This window comes from Gnatocerus cornutus, chromosome 4, assembly GCF_029298725.1.
Source record: "Gnatocerus cornutus isolate USDA-ARS CGAHR chromosome 4, icGnaCorn1.1, whole genome shotgun sequence".
Lineage (NCBI taxonomy): Eukaryota > Metazoa > Arthropoda > Insecta > Coleoptera > Tenebrionidae > Gnatocerus > Gnatocerus cornutus.
Genome location: NC_142236.1, coordinates 9,346,122 through 9,362,515, shown reverse-complemented (window position 1 = coordinate 9,362,515; position 16,394 = coordinate 9,346,122). Strand labels below are relative to the sequence as shown.

Genomic DNA, 16,394 nt, shown 5'->3' with positions numbered 1-16,394 from the left:
ACATAATTTACCTGTCACGAATTGGCATCGACCTTTGTTTCCTAGAGTCAATTAATTCCGGCAACATGTGATCAAATTAAAACTTAATCAATTTTGGTTCCATTTTTTTTCTTTCCAAAAAGTTGAACACATTTTTTTTCGTGTTATTCTTAACTGCTCTTGGATTTGGTAATACCAATTATGATTTGAATTTATAATGTATGTTCCATTTTTTTCTAGTTTCTAGAAGTCAACCTTTTTATTCTCCACCGCATCTTTAAAGTTTGAATGAAAAACTTTATACGGGCATTTTATTTCAATAATTCCGTCTTCCTCAAAAAGACCGTCAGGCGTGGCTCCCAAAAATTTATATTCTTCTCAAAGGAACAAAATTTAGTGGGTTTTTCAGTAAAAGTTGAACCGGCCGGCGACAAAATGAAAGAAAATGAAAGAAATTGTCATTACCTAGTAAAACCCCGGTCAGTTTCTTCGATAAACCCTAATCCAATATTGCAAACATCAGGTAAATTCCATCCGGTCAGGTCGCTCCATAGAGCCATACCATTCAAAACAATTTTGTTTCGTTCAACATTATTCATTCATTGATGAACTTTTAAATTTTAGTGAAATAAGAAAGACATAAACATAAATAATAAAATATGTAATAAGAAAAATAATAATAAATTACTATTTAATGAAATTTTATTTTATAAATTTTACGTCCAAAAAACGTGAAATAATCGAGAAATTAATTCGTGTGTCATTGAAAGACTTTAGTTTAAAACATGACTGTAAATTGAATGAATGTTCATACTACATAGTTGTTTCTATAATTTCATACATCAAGCATTATGAAACTTCGTTGTGCTTGTATTTATTAGCACTTTTAATAACCCTCTTCTAATTGTAACCATTTTATTATCCTCTGTGCGAAACAGGCAGGTAAAAATTTTAGAAGAAATCCCTTGATTTACAACTTCCAAAGCTGGTCAAGAAACCGCAAATGAGGGTACGCTTATAAATCAGCCTAGTCGTAAATTATCAGCAAAGTTCAGAGCTTCGATTGAAAATTTTTTAGTTTATCTCTTTCATAACTAGACCAATTTTAATGATATCGATTTAAACTTAGCGGGAAAGTGTTTTTGAAAGTGTTCTTTACTAATTCTAAGTTTAAAAATTAACAAAAATCAGACATAAACTTCTATTCGTAAAACTACCCCTAAATTATAGAATTTTCAAGTCATTTAACTTTTAAATTAAATGTTTTTTCCAATGTTTGATACTTAGTTTTAGAAGAAAATGTGAATACAAGCAGTTGAGACTAAGAACAAAACTGATACATCAAAAAATAAGCGAAATATTTAGACGATACATTACATGGCATTCTCCATAAGAAAAATGTCTTGGCACTCGCCTTAAGGGTTTAAATTAATAAAAAAAAAACTCTACTTGGGTTGGCGTTTAAGATGTATTGAAATTCGATACCTTATTGTAATGAAAATTGAAATACAATGAAAACATTCTAATTGATTAAATAATTCAAAATGATACTATGTATAATTTATTTTGATTCTTGTGGCCAAGATACTGAAACTTAAAAAATATCAATTTATTTAGAAACGAGGTAATAAAAAAAGAATACAGCCCTAATAATCAACCATGTGTGGTCATCTCTCTATTTTTTTTTTAAATTGACGAGTAGTAAACCCACATCTTACTTTCAAACTTGATAAAATCAATGTTGTTTAAACAATTATCAGGAACACCTTGTATGTGTGATATTATTTGTCCTTTACAAGGTAATTTTTTTAACAACTCAAATTCTTCTTTATCAGGATTAACTTAAAAAAACTTGCTTATTAATTTTAAATTGAATTGTAGATAATATTCTCCTTTAAATTTAGGGATATAAACTTTTCCAAGCAAACAAACATACATATAGTATAATAATTTTATTTATCATTTATGAAATTATCCAAATTACAACTTCATGGTGCAAAAATAACTAGATACCTCTGTAATTATGGATCGCATACTAGGCTCCTCTGCGACCATATCAAAATCCTGCACATTGTATGCACAACGAGCAAGGGCATAGCTTACTGATGCGTAAACTGTATCAATACTATTTTTTTTCGACCACAAGCATTCCAAAAACCATTTCAGTAATACGACGAAACATTTTTTTTAAATCTTCCTCATTATCTGGAAATGGAAGGCTAATTTCCGTTCTATCCTTGATTTTGTAAACGACTCTATACACAAATGCTGGCTGGCAATTTCTTTTCCAATGTGTGATTTCATGTATCGTCACATCTCTGTATAAGCTACGCAAAAAAAAGTTCTTGACGGCCTCCATGTTTCCCCTATGTGGACAACCAATTATCCACGACAGTTCGTCTAAATTATTTATACATTATAAAAGACAAATAGACACATACAGGTGTACATTATCATAAATTCTTACATTAATACAAATACAAGAAAATTTTGAAAAAAAAATGCATTTTGAGTGATTTGGGGTTCCTGAAGGTCATTGCATCGTACCTCGTATCGTTGTAGAAACAAAATCCCACCAATAGTCCGATGATACAGTATCACGGTGGTGCGCAAAAGTATAAAAAAAAAAAGTTAATTCTGTTACAAGCAAAAATGATAATAATATGGCCTGACATTTTTTTAAATAAATACTTAATAAAATAAAGAACCATATAGTTTTGAATTAGTTAGACATAGGTTTAAAATATTACAAAGTTCTAAGTTGATTCAATTTACTGTTTAGGTTACAAGATCAATAACAATTCATAAAACAATTCGTTTTTTTAATCAAACTTCGCTAACAGAAATTTCATATAATTTTGGTCTTCTTGCGGCATCCATCGGTAGCTAAACTTGATGTCACTCAGCTTTCGTTCATTCAATGTGGCCGTCTGGTAACTTGTAGCAATATTAACAGCATCAGTCTTGCTTCTCGTTTTTGAATCTGGTCTTATATCAATTTTTGTAACAGGCGATAAAGTTGAATGATCTGTTTTATATTTAATGCTCCACAAATCATTCTGTACAAATTGTATTTGTGCGATTTTAGTGTATGGGACTTTATTATACCCCAAACATTTTGCAACATTCTGGTAATTTTTGAGATGATTAGGTTGCAATTCTATGATATAATATGCTTTTGACTTCCTTCTTTCCACCCGTTTTAAAAAATTAATAAAGGATAATGGAGACCAAATATCGCAACTTTTCATGAAACGTTCTATTCTATAGTGTACACTATCCACCTCTTGCACGCATGAGTGACCAGGAACGGAAAACTTCATTGTTATACATTTTATATTGACATGTCTTTTTAAGTCCATCATTGCAACAGAAACCAGAGAATTTCTATTTTGGACCACACAGCTGTCACTCCAAGTAATTGTTTCGTAAATGTTTGGATGTTGCTTTAAAATTTCTTCCAAAATTTGAATAAGAGCGCTTGCCAAATCATTTCCATGAACGTCCAGATATTGCTTCATTCCAAATAGCACAAAAGACTTGTCCTCTGTACCAAGCAGTTAAATTATAAACATTTAATTTTTGCTTATAAAATATAACTGAAACTTCTGATTTTGGTAAGCTGACAACATTTTCCAGATCAAAACAAACTATTGCACAGTTTGGGTTAGTGTTCATTCTGTCATTATCTTTTTCCAACCGCATTGATGTAACTTTAAATCGGTGCTGCTCATAATTATTTTCTAAACAAGGCGTCAAGGTTTTTTCTTTTAGTGCAAGATTTAAAAAAAAAATTTAAATTATATTCATAATTAAAAATATTGCGGTATGAGTGAAGCTTTTGTGGTTTCTTTCCTTTTTTTCGGCAATATTCTACGTAGAGGTCATACATTTTCGGTAGATTTAACTCATTTGATAGATGTTTTTTCTTAGTTTTCTGTCGAGAATAATGGGCTTCAACTAGATTCTTATCTTCATCTTTTATTCACTTTTTGATATGTTTGCCGCGTTGATTGGATTGAGGAATGCCAATGTAATTCTTTTTTAAATGAGTATTATACACTGGTTTTTGACTGATTGCCAACACTCCAAAAAAAAACTTTTTACAAACTCTTTCGAGTTTTGAAAATTTGTCGAAGTAATATTCGAAGCTGAACGATCTATAATTCTTTTTAGTGTCCTGTTTTCTTTTGACGAACATTTTTCGAGTATTATGCAACAAAAAATTATATTTTTGATGTTGATCTAAACTGTAATAAGAAGACTTAATTTTTTCTCTAAATTCAGCGTCAAATTTTTCGGTGCATTTGAATCGGCATGTTCTATTGCAAAGATTTTTTATTCTTCTTTCCGGTGTAAGCATACCTTTAGAGTTAATATGACTTTCTCCTTTTGGGTGCTTTTGTTTTCGCACATTCTTTTCCCATTTCTCTGGACATCTTCTTCGCTTACGAGTGTTCTTAAACTCAATGTCAACTGTTTCATCTTCCATTTCGCTCGAACTGTAAGGTACTAACCGAATATTTCTACAAATTCCCAAAAATTAACATAAACAGTAATTATTTATGTCAAAACATACCTTTTCCTGTTAACACTCAACTTTAGTTTCACATATATTTCACATCCCAGATAAAAATCAAGATAATCCATATACATTTAAATAATTCTTGTAAAGTAATGTTATCATCACTCTCGTCCGTCATTATTATTTATACTCGTATCGTTACAAACTTGCCAAATAAATTTTCGAACTGCACTTGAAACCTTATAGAAATTAAAATTTCTTACAGATTCTACTTGAAACTAAAAACTTTTTGACATATCTTCATAATTACGTCAGATTCAAGAAATTATTTTTGTTTGTTTGGTGATGGTTGCCACGAAAACTTTCGCTACTAGATTAAATCAAATTTAGTGAAAATGTTAGTTAGAACCTTATAGCTCTCAGCTCGCGATGTATTAAAACTTCCTACTACTCAAATTTGGATAATCTCCATATAATTCGTCTTTTTAAAGATTCATTATTATAATGGCGGACACAACAAACTATAAAACATACTAAAGTAAACCCAGTTGACATATACCGTAAATTTTATGACCACATTATGAGAGGGCCGGGCAGTACTAATCCTTGCGATTGGGGACCACAAATGAGCACGAAATGAGTCCGGGCCTATTCAACCATTGGTCAACCCTCCACCTAGAAATTTGTCGGCTGCAGTTTACAAGACCCAGTTTTATTTCTATAGGTGGTTTGACTTAAGCCATAAAATTTTTACTAGGTATATGTCAACTGAGGTTACTATACACTACTGGAACTACTGGACAAGTTCATTTCATTCATCGTTTTTCACGGCAGCTACGCATAGACGCACACGCAGTAGAGAGGATAGAAAGAGGAGCACATTGGTTATTTTTTTCTGTGGGTTATTTTATTATTCAAATAATCTTTTGGTGACATGTTTGTGGGAAATGAATTAATTAAGAAACGATGTTAAACCAATTCATTTAATAAAATTTTTCTATTTCGCGTTCATAATGAAGATATTTCGATACGCGTTTGAGCTTATTTTGGTGTCGTAATAGACCAATCCCGTGCCAATATTTTCAGGAACAAATTTTTTTCTTAGGTTTGCAGCAGACAATCCGTCAACCTGCCGTCAACGTTGACAATTTAGATTTTGGTTTTGATAAACCATGATAAATCGATCAATACACTATTATTTCTTGTTGTACTTGGCTTTATAATTCATCGGAGAAAAACTTTTTTAATGCAAGAGAACCATCATGATCATGATCAACATCTTCGCTCTCTTGCCCCCCGTGCGCTCTGGTAACCTTAAAACATCACACCTGTCAAACTGACTGAAATTGGATTTGGCTACTTCGAATTTTTTTTTCCGAACATTTTGCAAATGCCAATTACCCTAAAATTCCCTAGATTTCGAAATCAAGTTTTTTCGTTTAAAATAAGGCGAAATAGAAAAAATAGCGTATGATACTTGTTCATAATGCATTTTGCCGCACTTACTACTTTATGACACTCCTCGCTGCGCTGGTCGTGTCCTAAAAACGTGCGTGTGGCAAAATGTTCATTATGAAACGCGTTTCATAATATACTATTTCGGTTGTTCCAAACTACCTAAGTATATTAATGAATAAAGTACCAAAATAAAATTTTTCTTCAACAATTAAAAATAAAATTTATTATAATTACAGTTAATTATTTCCGAGATTTATTAGAAAAAATCATCTGAAAATAATCACAGACGATTAATTAGTTTTATTATTTGATCAACAAGACCACATTTAAAACCAGAAACTGTCAAGTTAAATTTATCAGATTTTACTAATGTATTCGAAATATCATCAAATTCATAATACATTTTATCTTTAAAGAAATATAAATTTCTATATCTGAATGCTGATGTGCTTATATTTACTGACACGGAACTGACACGATTAGATTAGGTTCAACTACAACCCGTTTGCTGCTACATTAGGGGTTTCATTACACCCAACCTAAGGTTGCAATATTAAGTACAGGAAAACCTCTTCATGTAACGAACAACATTTGTGTGTTTTTCCCAGATTTATGACTAAACGTTGATATTCTAGTAATCTGTTGGAAAGTTTCTGTAAAATTGTGGTTTTTCTACAGAGAGAAAAACATTTTTTCTCATAAAACGACGTACCCAACCAATACTGGCTTGAAACTGATCTCGAGAGATATTTAAATCCTGAGCAATTCGCAAACCTTTAATTCAAATGGCGTTTCTACATACAGGCATTGCTTTGCTTCTTTATTCTTTATTCCATTGTGCAACTTCTTGGTCGATTCTGTTGAATCGACCACCACGCGGCCCATCAAATGACTTTTTAATTTTGAATACCGCATTTCAAGATCATAATTTGTGAAAATGGTAGAGCTCTACTGCAAATTTGAGAGGATTTATGTATTGACTTGAATCACGAACGGATCTTTGGGTGTTCAAGTAGTCGTTTATGTTCAATCCAATGTATAAATCTTCTCAACTTTGCATTGTTCTTGAATTTAAGGGACTCATATGTTTTATATCAAGTATTCAGCCCAGTCGGAGACAGAAAATCTTAGACGTCAATGTCATCTATTTGTGTAAATAAAACGCCACCATTAATCAAACACTTTAGATGAGAAAGTTCCCCTAAGAGGGCCGAGATTAAATTTGGAAGGTTTGAAACTTTGCTTAAACTTTCCCCCACAATTGTGAGATAGAGCTGCCGTCGCTGCAAATTTACAGTGGCTTTATTTAGAACAGTGGCGACACGCGAATGTGTCATTTTTGATTGGTTGTTACGGTCACGTGGTAAAAATCGCCATTTTGGAGCGAACTCTCGTTGTTTACGTTGAACGCCCGTAAGCTTTCTGTGTGATTTTAAAGCTATTTATTGTTTGTCACGGTGCAAAGTGAGCGAAATTCATTAATTTGAAGACTTATTAATTACATGCGAGTGAGTGTATTTGTGAAAAGTCATCCCTTTCGCTTAAAACGGTAGTATAAAAACGTACTAGAGGTTATGAGTTTGCAACTTCATTTGTTTATAGTCAGTTTAATTGTACGAAAATGCCGCGATGTGCTGCTGTGCGATGTTCCAATTCTGCAAAAAAGAGGTTTATGATGAAACGCTTCCCAACAGACCCAAAAAGGCGAAAAGAATGGGTCATCAAACTGAAGCGAGACAAGTGGATACCAAAGATTAGTTTAAGTTTGTGTGAGGTAAACTTTCTTGTTTTTCTTTATTTAACAACAGCATGTGACAATTTAAACAATGACTAAATAATTGTAGGTTCATTTCGCTCCCGAAATGTGGGAGAAAACACGTGTAGATGGGGCACGAAAACTGAAAGCAAATGCAGTACCTTCAATTATTCAGTTTTACTTCAACTACATCTAGAACACGAAAGCCTCCCTAAATACGTAAAATGAAAACTCCAAGTCATCCACATGAGCAAAATTTGAGAATTGAAGGTGGTTATTGAGTAATTAATATCTAATTGTTATCAAAGTTATGTATTTGTATATTTTACAGATGAACCTGGAATATCAGGTTTCAATTTCAGAACAAGTAGAGACACTTGAAATAGGTCCAATTTTTAGAACTTTCTCAAAGTTCACAATGATCAAACGTTTGAAAGAGAATATTTTTTTTGTAACGAAGCAACGTTTTGTTTTTTTTATAGAAATGGAATCTATCTTCCAAAAGTACATTGATCATATTCAATGTCAAAATGTTGCTATTAAAGATTTTTACATTGAAAAAATGTTACAAAATTTCTTTTAATCTTCCCAATTGTTACAAACTAAAAAATAAATTAATTAGTAGGTTTGTAACAATTAGATATAGATAAACATTTAACTAAAACACATGCTAGCAAATCGGTGGCAGGTCATGTCATAAAGTAGTTTTTTGTAGCTTTACGAAGGTTCAATTTCATACATGTTAAAGGTTTAACACATAAGTTATCTTTACAATACTTATTAATACCAGCAAACTTACTGGTAATAGTAATAGTCTGAAAAAGCTAATCAAAACCAAACAGTATGAAATAACAAGTTTGTTGCAACTTAATAATGTATCTATTTTTGGACCTTAATCCCTAACGATGTTAATGGATATTCACTGCTTAAGTTTGCTAAGATGTAGGTGTCAGGATTTAGTGGGTAGTCCACTACTGGCTTCCCTTCCCAGTGTGCGTAAATGCATTTTTTTTACCTCAAAAAAAAATCACCCCTAATTCAAATATTGAGCGAACCCCTGTTTTGAAGTGAATTTTTTACTTCAAAAATATTAAAATCATGATTCAATCGGTTTCCGCACTTTTATTTTTGTCGGGGGCAAAAGTGACCAAAAAAGTAAAAAGCAAGCCTTACATTCAAAGGAATGTAGCAGAGTAAGTATTACGCCAAATGATTAGCTAATAGCATAATTACACAAGTTCCAATGTTTCCAGTCACAAACTGATCAAATACTCTGCATTTATGGCTTTAAAAATTAATTTGTGCTGTGAACTATCGCTGTTGATCAAATGTTATTTGAGGTTTTATTTTATATATTTATTAAGTTAAGTTGCTATTTTTTTATGTATTTTTAGGAAAACCAATAACCTTTTTATTTCCCTTAGAGGCAGATTTAATTTTGCACTTGTATTGTTGGATATTTTGCATTTAAAGACTACATACATTTAAATTCCCGCCAACAATTAGCTCCATCGTGGCGGATGGGCGGAGCTAAACTGCCTCGTGTCGCCACTGTTCTGAATAAAGTCACTGTATGCAAATTAAGGTCACTAGATCAAATTGTCTGTTTTATAAGGTACCGCTGTTAGTTTTCAGTGCGCAATTCAAGAGAGACAGACATAGTCCATAAATCAATGGGTTAGAACGAGACGCAAGATTCTAGGGAATTGTCATAAAATTGTTGACGTAAAATTTGTCATTGACAAAATGTAAGGTTATCTTAAATTTATTTGTTTAAAATACACTTAAATAAACCGTGGGTACAAAAGAAAATTGGTTCCAACATTATAGCAGACTATGTGAATACGTAAGAGGTGAGCGAACCGACATTAGAACCGATTCCATTTTAGCACGTTAAGGAGGTGCAACACTCAGAAACGGTCTCGGACTTCAAGCACTGTCTTTTCTAATCTCCAACGATTCGACTTGTATGCAGTAACGCCCTAATTAGAATATGCTATTAGCACTTATTATATTGTAGCTTCTCCCGACGATGTAGTAACAATGATGAGATGATGTTAAAGTAACTGAGAGAAAGCATTGCACAAATGGAAGTAGCAAGTACATGAGCAGAAAATGAAGTACATGAGATATTTTAAAGGGGCTATTAAGAAGAAAGAATTTACAAGTTTGAAGAAGTAGACATGTTTAAGATCTTGAATGAGTTTATGCAAAACAACTGCAACAAAATGAATATCAAGAACAAATATTAAGGTTATGTTAAAATTATTTACTTAAATCACCCTGAAATACAAAATTACATCTATTTTTAACTCTACAGGAGACCATTTGAATACGTAAGGAGTAAACTAACATTTCGAAATTGAAGTGCGAATAATGTATTTTAGTGCTTTGTTCGAGTTCTTGAGCCTCCAGCGTTGTATTTGGCAGTGTTTCAACGATTCGACGTGTATACAGTAAGAGCATAAATGTAATTTGTTATGAATACTTTATATATTGTGTACTTTAGCGAGAATGTAGAATTATCATATCTAAAGAAGAACTGAGAGCAATGGAACATGGAAAATAGAAGGGGCACATATAGTGAAGAAATAAATGAGCAGTATATGAAATAGTCAAAAGAAGAATTCTGAAACAACAACCACAAATGCAATCAAGAAGAAGTAAAGAATGTGGAAAGAAATTCAAGAACTTAAGGATGAACAACACTGTATCCAGATTGTTGCAATGAAACCTTGGAATTTTCATATAAAGTAACAAGAACCAAGTGCAAGTTTATAAATGAATAATGAGACTGATATTAGTCATAATTGTGAGTAAAACAATAAGATGGTGTAGAGGAACTGCTCAGTAAGTGAGAAATATATGTATTCACTAAGAACTGGGGTAGCAGTAGTTAAGAGACATCAAAGTTTAATTGGTTAATTTTGGGTGTTTATTTATTCCAACACTTTTTTTGATTGTATCGATATAAAGTGGGATATTAATTCTACGTTTACCGTTCTTGATTAAATGAATAAAATACGATGTAAACTGAAAATGCCCGATAATAAACCTTTTATTAAAAGTAAATTAATTGATGGAATGTTAGAAATGGGATCAAGACATTTCAGGTAAAATGAAGATTCAACGATGTATCCAAAAACGAAAGAAATAGTGCAGCATATAACTTAAATACATTAATTTTAATCAATCTTTTATTCTACATTTTCTCTATGAATGTATAGCTGTGAGTTAGCCCCCATGCGTTTAAGGACCTTCGTGCGCCACATTAAACTATAGAACTAGTTTTGCATATCTTATGTATGCATTTCATGTCCCATTGCATTTTCCCATTCATTATGAGGAAGCGGCTTCAAACAAACCATCTTCTGCCGCTGATGTTGAAAGCGATGGTGTGTCTTCCTCATGAGACTGTGTATCTGCACTGTTCAAGTGATGAGTGCAATGACTGTGTCTTGTCCACCTGCTAGTTTATGAGGCCCCGCTGTTACATTAAGGATAACAGTCAGTTGGTCCTACAACACATTTTGAGAACGTTTACCGTTGAGGCCGATATACTTACACTTTACAATATCATTGCTTGTGTTTTAGGCATTTGAAATAATATTTCTGTCCATAACGCAGGTTTTGTGATGTACCACATGTGAGTGGCCTTTCTTCTTCCATTTTCTTGCCCATAGATTTGATTTTCAACTCATATTAACAATAAGATGAACGAGTTATTCGCCTGAATGCAAGAAGTTCATGTTGGTATTGGGGCTATTGAAACACAAAAGCGATTGAAGACAAATTGGGGGAACATTATTTAAATTTAGTTCACGGAATTCGTAAACTAACAGGTACAAAATTCCATAACCTTATAAGAAGTACTCAAGGGTTCATATACAAAAACCAACTTTAGTATTCCCCAAATACGTACTGCTTAACCAATGTCACAATGATTGTCGGCTTCGATAAGGCTTCCATCTACCTTCTATTTGGAGTTTTCTGAAATTTGTGGAAAGTCGTCGTACATAAAACGTCAAATAGTATTTACTTACGGTGGAGGAAACAAAAACACCATAACGATTCGTGTTGAGAAATCGCACATTCAAACCATTTTATTACAAACGATATTTGACAAGAATTGACAGTTCATAAAGCAATGTGTCCACACAAACAACATTTAAATTTAGTGCGCATGTAGAGATAGACAGAAGATATCGTTGTCTTTCTTTTTGTCACTAACAGCGGTACCTTACAAAACAGACAATTTGATCTAGTGACCTTACTGCAAATGCCACGTGAATGCTTCGAGTGATTCTCATTGGCCGAACTGGTTGCTAGGAGCATTGAGTTGTTATGGTTGTTACAAACATACCTGTGAAACATACCAACTGTGCAGACAAATGTGTGGTGTTGTCACACTATCATTCTCCACAACGTTGAAATCAGTTGTAAATCCCAGCCTAAGAATTGATTTAACACAAATTGAAGCCACAGGACATCAATATTCTACATTACGTACATCAGGTCTAGGTACGATCATCATATACAAAGAATAAACAAACTGAACTGCTTTCATCAGGAATGAACAAAAGATCCTCAAGAAGTATGTCAGGAAAGAAAGGCATACTAAAATAATGATTCCATAAACCGAGTTAACACATTCAATTATCTAGAAATTAACAAGAGATTCTCTTGTCCAGAAGAACAGGCACAAAATGGAAGGATAGACGCTCAAATAAAGGACAATGTAAAGTTTTGAGATGTGGACTTATACATAGATGATAGATCAGAGTTCTAGCGAAAAATCGCCAAGAGGATTGAATAACGAAACCGATAATCAATCAACAGGAAGAAACTGGAAAACGTTATCTGTAAATTGATCACACCGGGTGAAAACTAATCGTTTGCAAGATTGGCTGTTTCCAACATACATAAAAACTGTTCAAGAACATCAGTTAAAGTGAAGTGTACGTACTACTAAAAAATAAAAATTACAACAGCGATTTTTGGGTTATTTGATCTTAAGTGAAAAAATTACTACAATAAAAATGATAGTAATACTAATCGTATCTCAATTTTAATTCTCCCCACGAATACTTTGGCGCTAGTGTTTTCATTCCGCCTACTACACCGCACTAAAGTACTCATCTAAAGTGTTTGATTTATGAACGCCACTTGGAATTTGTAACAATAATAGATCCGGTTACCATATAGAAATTTGGACATACGTTACACAAAACATGTGCAACAATAATTTTTATTTCTGTCTCTACCTATTGCACTGATTCCTATCGCTGATGCAGTATTGTCTCTCTCGTCAGGATGGAACCAATCAGAGATCATGACGTAGATCGTTACTCGAATTTCAAACGGCAAATCCAAATTGTCATAGCTAATGTCAGTAAAGAACTTTGAATGCAAAGTTTTGTGAATTTAAAGGTTTTAGACGTTATTTCTCTTGTATGTTGCTAAATTTTGTGACAAGGCTCTTTCATCACTAGTTTGATTTCGTTTTGCTGTCTTTTAATGTTGAAACTTTTATTCCTTAATAGGCTGAAGCTCTTCTACATCAAGTGGAGACTCCCACAATATGAATGCGGTAAAACCGATCATTTATAGCTCCACAATTAAACGATATTGATACAATTCTCAGTGTGCATATCATAGTTTTCAATAGGTTTAAGGTCAAACACTAATGAGAAAATCAAAATTACCAACGTGTGACTAACACTTTTCTAGTCTGACACCAGAAACCTGGCAAAATGGAGAAGCTAATTCAAACAGCCTAGATTAATTGTAAGAACATAGAAAACTTTACATTAGACTCAGACTTCTAAAGAAGAAAATGCAGAAAGTCTCTTTTAAGATGTATTTGCCACTATTTACATCAATCTGATTTTGTTCCTCGTCCGAGTGTAAGAAAAAAGCGCAGTCTTCTCTCGGTCTGCCACGATCTTCTTTTACTCCTTTCTACTCATTGTCAACCTTTTTACCTTTGTCCAAATCTTAAACAGAATCTTATTTGCTACAATGTCACAGGTTTCCTAGCGTGTTCTCCTTTCTGTTCTTACTTATCGTCAGAGCTGTCCATTATTTTGTTAACCAGTTCTGAGCTTCATATTCTTTTGATGTTCTCAACAATCTACTTGTCCCTTTTTAACGTATTTTTTTACTGCTTTCATGTATTTTTCTTCAATACTTTGAACATTTTTCCATTCATCCAATTTAGTTAGGTACACCTTGGATTTTTATTAACTAGGATATTTCTTTCAATTGAATCTTGATCTTTTCTCTCTTCGTCAAAATCCATGTTTTTCTTCCTCTCCGTATGTTTGGTGACTTCCGTTTCAATTATAAATCATCTGCTAATCGCAATTCACTTTATTTGCACTTTGTAGTCTGTGGTTAATTTTCATATTTTGCTTCTCAATTTCTCCACAGACGACGATTTAGTTCAGAAACATGCCAGTTGTAATATTCCATTGATTTTTATTTCACTAGTTAGCCCTTATTTGTACCATTTCTATTCTACGCTTATTACAAAATCTGTTTCGACAATCTCGCACAAATTTGTTCAAATGCGTCTTAAACCAAAAATTCTTCCTTGAACTCACTTTCTGTCATCTGTAGTATGCGACGTCGGTTTTTTTATGGTGCTGAGAGAACTTGTTGTGTTACAGTACGTTGGATTACTCATTTTGCTGTGAACTGTCACACATTACAATTGTTGTCAAGTTTTAAAATTAGCCAATCAAAAACTCTCCATCCTGGCGAGAGAGATAGGTATACATCGTATCCAGTGAATGCGTGCAACAGACAAGGACGAAAGTTGTAAAGCTAGTCGTAGATATGTTTCTAAGACTTTTGACTATGTCCCCCCATCTATTAATTCCCAAATCTTTGGTTGTAACCTTATTTTTTAAAGTGGCAGTTTTGACAGTTTTTTATTTTTCAATTTCAACAGGTGTCTGTAATGTGGCGTACTACCTTAAAAGGCGTGTAATTAGATGGTCCCCCAAACTACTAAAAAAATGTTAAAAAAAAATCTACCCTCTCTGTTTTCACAGTAGAACCAAAGTAAAATTAGAAAAAATGGCAAATTTTCTGAACTGTTCCCCAATAATTTAAACATCCAGTATTCAAAACCATAGTAACATTGTTGTTGTATTGTTGGCGTTACTCAGGTCGCTTCATGAATGAGTAATGCAACTATGGTTTTATGTGAACGATGCCACGCTGAGCGACATTGTTGATTCAAAAATCTTGTTAACGGTTTTCAGCCATTTTTCACAAGATTTTTCGGAATTTTTTTTGCACTACGTCTTTGCGTCAAATGTCATTTAGGAAACTAATTCACTTGAACGTGAAATTATTGCACAGAAATCGTTAATTTTGGGATTAAACTTTTACTCTTCAATCCATCATATCTCGTAAAATTAAAGACATGTTTTTTTATTACATTTTTTGGTGATCTATGGCAATGTCCGATGATACGGTATCCCGGTGGTGCGTGACTTTCTAAACACTTGTACATACTGTAGTGAGACAACCCCTTTTTCCCGTTGTTGTTCCCTAAAGGGGTACGTTTTAGTCCCCGCCGTGTTGGCGGATGCGCTCGCGTGATCGTCACCGAAGGTAAATCAAACCTTCACTTACCCTACGTTGTGTATTTTGATCAGGGGTAGCTAATTACCCCTTTTCTTTTTATTCCCGACATCGAAGGCTGTTCGGGGTCGAAATTCAGGGTCCTCAGCGTTCCCGCAAAATAGCACCACACACCAAAGGAAGGGGTTCACCCATTTAAAAGCAGCAATGCATATCAAAGCGTTTATTGACACACATCAATTAAATTTACAGGGCCAAATCTTAAGTCCGAAATTCTAGATCCGGAAGACGATAACATGCAACATAACAATACAAATGACAATAATATGGGCCAGAGCAGAGGGGGTTATGTCGCCTAACTCAAGCAACGCTTCCAAGTTAACTCCTGCACTACGCGGGGTGGCGCAAGTAAATTCGTTGGCGGACTTCCTCTTCGGAAGTCTAGAAGAGATTTCCGCTAACTAAACAGAGTTTTGGTCAACTTGACGAGATTTCCCAAAAATAATACCTTTTTCAACTATCCCAAACTTCAGGTCTCTTGATGCGCTTCGATTTCCAGACAAATTTTGATACTTCGAACTTACACCGTACTTAGACATGGGCGCCGCGGATTTTAGGCAATAAGTGTTTAGTTAACGGTTGGTTTACATCGCGGGTTTTTAGATTACGCTCTAGCTAGACGGTCCAAGTCCGGTCTAAGATTGGCAGGAACGCCCCACGCGAGCAAAGTCCAGAATTCGACTCGTAGCAAAATACACCGAATGTACGACAAACGAAGCTCGGAATATGCAAACTGAATTTGCGAACAAATGACCAGTGGATTACAGTTAACTGAGGGATCCGTTTCTTTGCTTGAATGTTCTTGTTTCCTCCCACGATGTTAAAGTAAAGGTGGCTCTCGTAAGAGCGAGGACCCGTACGATTCACGACACGGGCCCCCATATAAATAAGTTTTTTTCATCTCAGAACTGCACTTTCAGGTCCCCCCCCGGACCCCTATTCCAAACAACGTTTGCGTTAGCTAAAACCCGTTCAAGAACGATAACGAAATTCGTTTGCTGGTGGTTTTTGTGCTTTTTC

At 33.8% G+C, this 16,394-nt stretch overlaps 1 protein-coding gene and 1 long non-coding RNA gene across 4 annotated transcripts; both read left to right on the top strand.

Annotated features, from left to right (window-relative positions):
• The first annotated feature begins 7,337 nt into the window (after window positions 1-7,337).
• On the top strand, window positions 7,338-7,965 carry LOC148176369 (THAP domain-containing protein 2-like). Its single transcript, XM_088034685.1, has 3 exons — window positions 7,338-7,511; window positions 7,565-7,736; window positions 7,807-7,965. The coding sequence occupies exons 1-3, from the start codon at window positions 7,465-7,467 to the stop codon at window positions 7,912-7,914; spliced, it is 327 nt and encodes a 108-aa protein (XP_087890811.1). The 5' UTR covers window positions 7,338-7,464; the 3' UTR covers window positions 7,915-7,965.
• Window positions 7,966-9,554: 1,589 nt separating this feature from the next.
• Window positions 9,555-10,905, top strand: LOC148176368 (uncharacterized). 3 transcript variants are annotated; one of them, XR_015769978.1, is made up of 4 exons: window positions 9,555-9,685; window positions 9,739-9,971; window positions 10,039-10,174; window positions 10,228-10,905. It is a non-coding gene; the product is annotated as an uncharacterized LOC148176368 (long non-coding RNA). The 3 variants fall into 3 exon arrangements; XR_015769977.1 differs by having other exon boundaries at window positions 9,739-10,054; window positions 10,106-10,174; window positions 10,228-10,903; XR_015769976.1 differs by having other exon boundaries at window positions 9,739-10,174; window positions 10,228-10,902.
• The last annotated feature ends 5,489 nt before the right edge of the window (window positions 10,906-16,394 follow it).

What these genes read in the sequence shown, in the direction of transcription:
- LOC148176369 (XM_088034685.1), top strand. Translation starts at nt 7,465, where the DNA reads ATGCGAGTGAGTGTATTTGTGAAAAGTCATCCCTTTCGCTTAAAACG. An exon ending in CATCCCTTTCGCTTAAAACG is followed by an intron (nt 7,512 to 7,564) that starts GTAGTATAAAAA and finishes ATTTGTTTATAG; the next exon opens with TCAGTTTAATTGTACGAAAA. An exon ending in TTAGTTTAAGTTTGTGTGAG is followed by an intron (nt 7,737 to 7,806) that starts GTAAACTTTCTT and finishes AAATAATTGTAG; the next exon opens with GTTCATTTCGCTCCCGAAAT.